At 36.9% G+C, this 5926-nt stretch overlaps 1 protein-coding gene across 2 annotated transcripts in view; it reads left to right on the plus strand.

The window, feature by feature from the left end:
- The window catches only part of usp48 (ubiquitin specific peptidase 48), a gene marked incomplete in the record, with an annotated part of 52720 nt that overhangs the window by 18741 nt on the left and 28053 nt on the right, over positions 1–5926 (plus strand). For both annotated transcript variants that reach the window (XM_014030394.1, XM_014030396.1), the window contains 2 exon segments: positions 2508–2641; positions 4747–4832. In XM_014030394.1, the coding sequence (XP_013885848.1) occupies positions 2508–2641; positions 4747–4832 (220 nt within the window).

Consider the following 5926-nt stretch of genomic DNA (forward strand, 5'->3'; position numbering starts at 1 on the left):
ATATAATATTTGGGGGGGCGGGATTCCTCCACAGCACCCTCTACATTTTATTTCAAAAATCAGCTCCAAGACATGCTTTGATCTAGAATGATAAAGTTTTGTACATGTGTAATGTCTCAGGACCTACCAGAGCCCAAGTCTATCTTTTTGCACTGGTTGCATCAGTGCTCCTAATTTTTTTTTCTTAGGTGCACCAGCACAAAAGTTAGGTGCACACACATTTTCAACCATGTCGCGTTTAACATTGGAGTTTTACAGCTTCATTTTATTAATCACTGTCCATTAAAGCAACGTTAACTTGCAAATAATTAGTTAACAATCTAGTAAACATTAGGTTCTATATTTGAACCAAAATTGTACAAGGCCTATAACTTACTGAAAAGTATTTAAAATGATTCTATGAAAATTCCAATTTGTCTCTTTTCTTGTACATCTATCTGAGCTAACTCCCCCTACAGCTTTGAACATGCAGACTTCACATGCTGCATGCTTCTCTCCACACTGACTGGTGGTGGGATGGTGTGGGTGTGGCAGAGTGGAGAATGCTGATGCCTCGCTGTTTGCACACGGTTAGCTCTAAACCACACATACATGATCTTATCTGTACCAAATTTTTATGTGCACCAATGGAGAGACCTGCTCAACACATTAATGTGTTGTTTGATGAGATCACTTTAGCCCGCTCAGTTTGCACATGGTTAGTTCTTAATCACACATACTGTACATGTATCAATCTGCACCAAAGTTTGCGTACATCATCAGGGAGACCAGCTTAACATGTTTGTGTAGATCACATTAGCCCCACCCACTTTGCACACAGTTTGCTATAAATCACACATACATGATCTGATCTAGGGTTGGGCAATATTGGCAAAAAAAATTAATCACGATTAATTGTGGTATTTTGCCGATAACAATTAATTTAACSATTAATCCCCTGGAGTCCCTGGACGCCCTTATGTCATAATCACATGACCAATTTAGTGGAAAATATTTTCTCTTCATAAAAATCTGTTCCAAATTGTGTCAAAATCACAGACTTCAGGTATAAGATCAAATTTTCAATTGTATTGATAGATAAATAAATTGCAGAACTTTTATTTTAATGTTTGTCATTTTTGAAGTAGAGAGGAGCACCGAAAGGTCAGTCTGCCTGCTGGCATTAATCGTATTAATCGTCAAGTGCCAAAAAATAATCGATTAATGTTTTTCTGACGATTAATTGCACACGATACGATTATGCCCAACCCTAATCTGATCTGAACCAAAGTTTGTGTTTATCATAAGTAGTTTGATTAGATCACTTAAGCCCCCCTGTCCGTCTGTTGATTCATCAGTCTGTCTGTCTGTTCGTTCACCTTTTGGGGGGATTTAAATAATGAAGACCTGTTAGATGATTCCAACAAAGCTGCTAGCAATTCTTCTTTACTGAATGGTGATGGGGGACATCCGCAACTGTTGGCGTCGAGTTCTATCTTTTTTGTTTAAAGGCTATGCTTGTAGAGCACCTTTTTTTTTCAGTTTTAGCACCAATGCAACTTGGTGTGTAGAATAAACAAAACTCTTTTTTCCAGAACTGGAGGCAGTATTATAGAGACCAAAGACAAAAGCAGTATAGCATTTCATGTGCCTAATTTAAGACTAAACAACAACTTGCGTTCCATCTTTATTTGGTAGCAGAAATTAATGTTTGGTTGTGGGAGCAATAGCTAGAGTTTAGATCCTGCTTTAGGTGGCATGTACAAATCCTCTTTGCATTTCTGTTTATAGAGATGCCAGAGTTAAAAAATAAAAGTGGAAGATGTCAATATAGGAGCATTCACAGCACACTTTTCACCAATACTTTAGAAACAACACAGTTTCTATTCCATGTAATGTGATGCCCACTGCGTTTTCAAAAGGAAGACCTTACTAAGATTCTGCTAAGTAATTTTATTTTTTTTTATGTTTTAGTGGGATAGTCATCTATTGTGAAGAAGATCTAACAAAAATCATGAAATATCCATGTTGCACTTTTTAGTGGTGGAAATGTCTACATTAACAACTTAAAATAGCACATGGACAGCTTAGCTTAGCCCAGATTCTCCTAAAAAGTAGTGTGAGCAGTGTGATCTGTGCAGAGAAACTGATGCCCTGCACGGTAATCTTCTACAATTATTCAGAATCATATTACATTAGAAAATATGTTTGCTGTGATTGCTTTAAAATACTCTCCATCTGTGGAATAATAAACAGCTCATTGCTGTTTTTTTTCATGGACCCAGTTCAGAAATCGCTTTAGCACTGGAGCCAAACTTTTTGTGTTTACATGCGTGTTGTATAATGCTGACTTCACTGTAATTTACAGGATATTTGTTTCGAACATATTTACAAAATGCTACATTTGAAATAAATAAACTGATCTTGGAAAATATCTTAATTTATTCTTTTGTTCTGATAAATTGATCCAGTTTTATTTGGTATTACTTTTGTGTTGTGTACTCATGTTTATTTTTCTTATCTTGTAGGAAGAGAATCTGGATGGAGATAACCGTTACTACTGTGAGAGCTGTAAGAGTAAACAGAATGCCACACGGAGGATCAGACTTCACAGCCTACCTCCAACCCTCAACCTGCAACTCATGCGATTTGTCTTTGATAGGTCAGTCACAGAGTTCGGCAGTAGCTGCCATCACTAGCTAAAGTGTGCACCCTAATTACTAGAGCTGAATGTTGCATTAATTTCTGTTTCAAATGTATATTTTGTCAAACAGCAGATAAAAAAACCAACATGTGATTTTGAATGTTGTTTGCTGTTATCATTCTAGAATTGTGTTGCTGAGGGTGGCAACTTGTTGAAGTAGCTCTGTTGAGATTTTTTTCTTTTATGGGTGTTCGTTCCTTCCTTTCTGGGGGAAACGTTACTTTCTTTTGGACATCTGTTCCTCCATGTTTTGGATGCTTGGACTTATAAAGGATTGCGTGGAAACCATACTAAAAGTGAACATATGGCCAAAAGGCGAAAATGGTGTATGTCAAAAACAAAACATTTATAAAACTGTGCGTACGCATGTTTCTGCATCTTTCCTTTATAGATCACAGCTGCACCTCAGGTAGGGTTGGGCGATATTGGCAAAAAAATTAATCACAATTAAATATGGTATTTAGACGATAACGATAAATTTGACGATTAATCGCCTGTAGTCTCTGGATACCCTTATGTCCTGGTCACATGACCAATTTAGTGGGAAAGATTCGCTCTTCGTAAAAATCTTTTTCAAACTGTCAAAATCACAGACTTCAGGTTGTACATCAAAATTTAAATTGTGTTGATAGATAAATTACAGAACTTTTGTTTAAATATTCGTCATATTTGAAGCGGAGAGGAGCACCGAGTGGACTGACCGGGGAACTATCCAGTCAGTCTGCCTGGTGGCATTAATCATATTAATCGTCAAGTGCCAAAAAACAATCGATTAATGTTTTTTTGACGATTAATTGCAGACGATACGATTATGCCCAACCCTAACCTCAGGTTCTACCCTGTACACGCCCACACTCAACCATAAACAGTCAATGTAAAGTACCTCATTGATGTTGAGATGTATTTAAATCAGTCAACTGATCAATATCAAAAGAAGTGATTGGCCGACTCAGACATGCGTTCCATCGTGSGTCTGGAGGACGACAGGTGCTGACAACTGCTCACGTGAACAGATTGTCTGTAATTGACACAGATTTTCCCTCATTTTGCAGGTTTACAGGTGTTTAGAGTAATGTAATGATTTTTTTCAGAAACACCTTCAGATTTATTTTCTCTCAGAGCCTGCAGGACGATAAAAACAATAAATAAAATTAAATAAGTCAGATAAAGTTAGAAATAAGTTCACCACTCTTCTCCCCCGTCCTCCCCCTGCTGTTATCTGCGGCAGATTGTCTCCCCCACCCCATGCGCGTGAGAAATACGGACATTAAAAAGCAAACCTTTTATAACACATCCACGCTGGCGGGGGCGCACGCACCCAAAGCGTGACTATAACCGAGCTTTTTGCTGTCGTGCTCTGCTGAAATTCCTCTTGTTGGGGAGGGGTGTTTGGGTCAGGGTCATCGTGAGGAGGAGGGAAATGGATGGAGATGCGTGAACTTTTATTCAAGATTTAAATTTTTTATTTCAAAGATCTTTATGGCTCAGCAGCAGAAGCAAAAACAATAGTTTTAAGAAAGCTTATGAGGTGATCTAAAATCTAAGTCTGATTATGAAGTGAAATTAAATATCTGATATGTATATCATGAAACTTTACTTTTTACAAAGTCATTTATTTAGAACATTCAGAAATGTTTTCATGAATGTTAGCTTGTCAAAGTAAACTAAAGCTAGCTGTCACGTTGTCTCGTCTTAAAAAAAACTTTCTCTCCTCCTGGCCACACCTCCTCGCTCCCCACACCCCCCTCAGAGTCTCCACTTYATGCATTTTTCAAATTTGCATTGGGGGCGGAGTTATCCTTTCACAGGGAGGGTAAGTTACACTTTAACAAATGCAAAATAAGTGTAATAAGGTGAGGAGAAAGTAACACTCTTCTTTCTCCATCACTCACATCTTCTAAACTTAAAGCAAGCACCAGTAAGGCCCTATGACTTCCAAAAAGTAGGAAATTATAGAGTTGGACAAAATATGTAATTACTATAAAGCATGAAACCAGAACCAAAGGATGGTGTTTGCTCTAAAACAAGACATGTTGATGTTTTTAAATTCTTTTTTTATTCAGGCAAACAGGCCATAAGAAGAAGCTCAACACTTTCATCAGTTTTCCAGAACAGCTGGATATGGGGCCATTTTTGGACGGCAGACAAGGTAAATGATGTATGTCATATGTTAGTTAGTATACAAATATTTAATTAGATTTCCATCTGAAGACAAATCCATGCCAACAGTGCTGTTTTCTTTCTCTTCAATTATTGGACAACTTCACAAAATGCAGATGCACGTGTCTATCAGCTGAATAAATACTGTACTGCCCCTATCACCAGTATCAAACTAAGTATTGCTTTAATACTTATGAGTACTTCAAACTCCAAACCATTCGGTTGCATTTTGTAACCACTTTTACAAACAGGTTTTTAGGATAACAGAGTGCAATAGTGCTACATGAAAATCTACTCTGTTTTCTTTAAATGAAATAATGACCAAGAACAAGGTTTTAGGTTTCTACACAGGTGCCTATRATTTCTGCAATGTGGAAAACTTGAACAGACCTGGATGTTAAAATGTAATTTGTTGTAAAATGCAGAGTGTTGATATTTGGATGTGATGACATTAAAGTACACTTAGGTCTCTATCTGTTTGGACACATTTTTTTCTTTTTATTGAAACAATCAAGTTATAGTTTTATAATGTACATGGACATAAAGTCCAGACTTTCAGCTTTCCTTTGAGGGTACACACATTAAAAATAGATAAAAGGTTTAGGAGTTCAGCTCATTAACGTATGCCCACCGGCTTTTAAAAGGACCAAAATAAATTGAACAAATGACTCAAAGGCAATTTCATAAGCAGATGTGGGCAATTCCTTCACTGTCTTATTCTCATTTAAGCAGAAAAAAAAAAAGAAAGGGAAAAAAGAACACATTTAATAATTGTATGAAACTGTGTATTTATAAAAAAAAATACATGACACAAAACGCACACTTAATTCTTCAGATTTTTTTTAAAATTCTCAATCCTTAAGAATGACAAAAAACAAAACCGTGCCTCTGTCAGTCTTCCCCTTCATCTACACTGAAGTTTACCACCATCAGTTTGTGTGACTAGGTGAATGTCTGTAATGTAAAGTTGTTTGGAGTCTGTAGGGCTTGATAAAGTGCTATCTATACAAGTTCTGAGTATTTACCAAAACTGCTGGTGTTTCTTTTTGAACCGACTGTTTCTTCAGACCAGAAGTGTGTCTA

Source organism: Austrofundulus limnaeus, unplaced genomic scaffold, assembly GCF_001266775.1.
Source record: "Austrofundulus limnaeus strain Quisiro unplaced genomic scaffold, Austrofundulus_limnaeus-1.0 Scaffold1050, whole genome shotgun sequence".
NCBI lineage: Eukaryota > Metazoa > Chordata > Actinopteri > Cyprinodontiformes > Rivulidae > Austrofundulus > Austrofundulus limnaeus.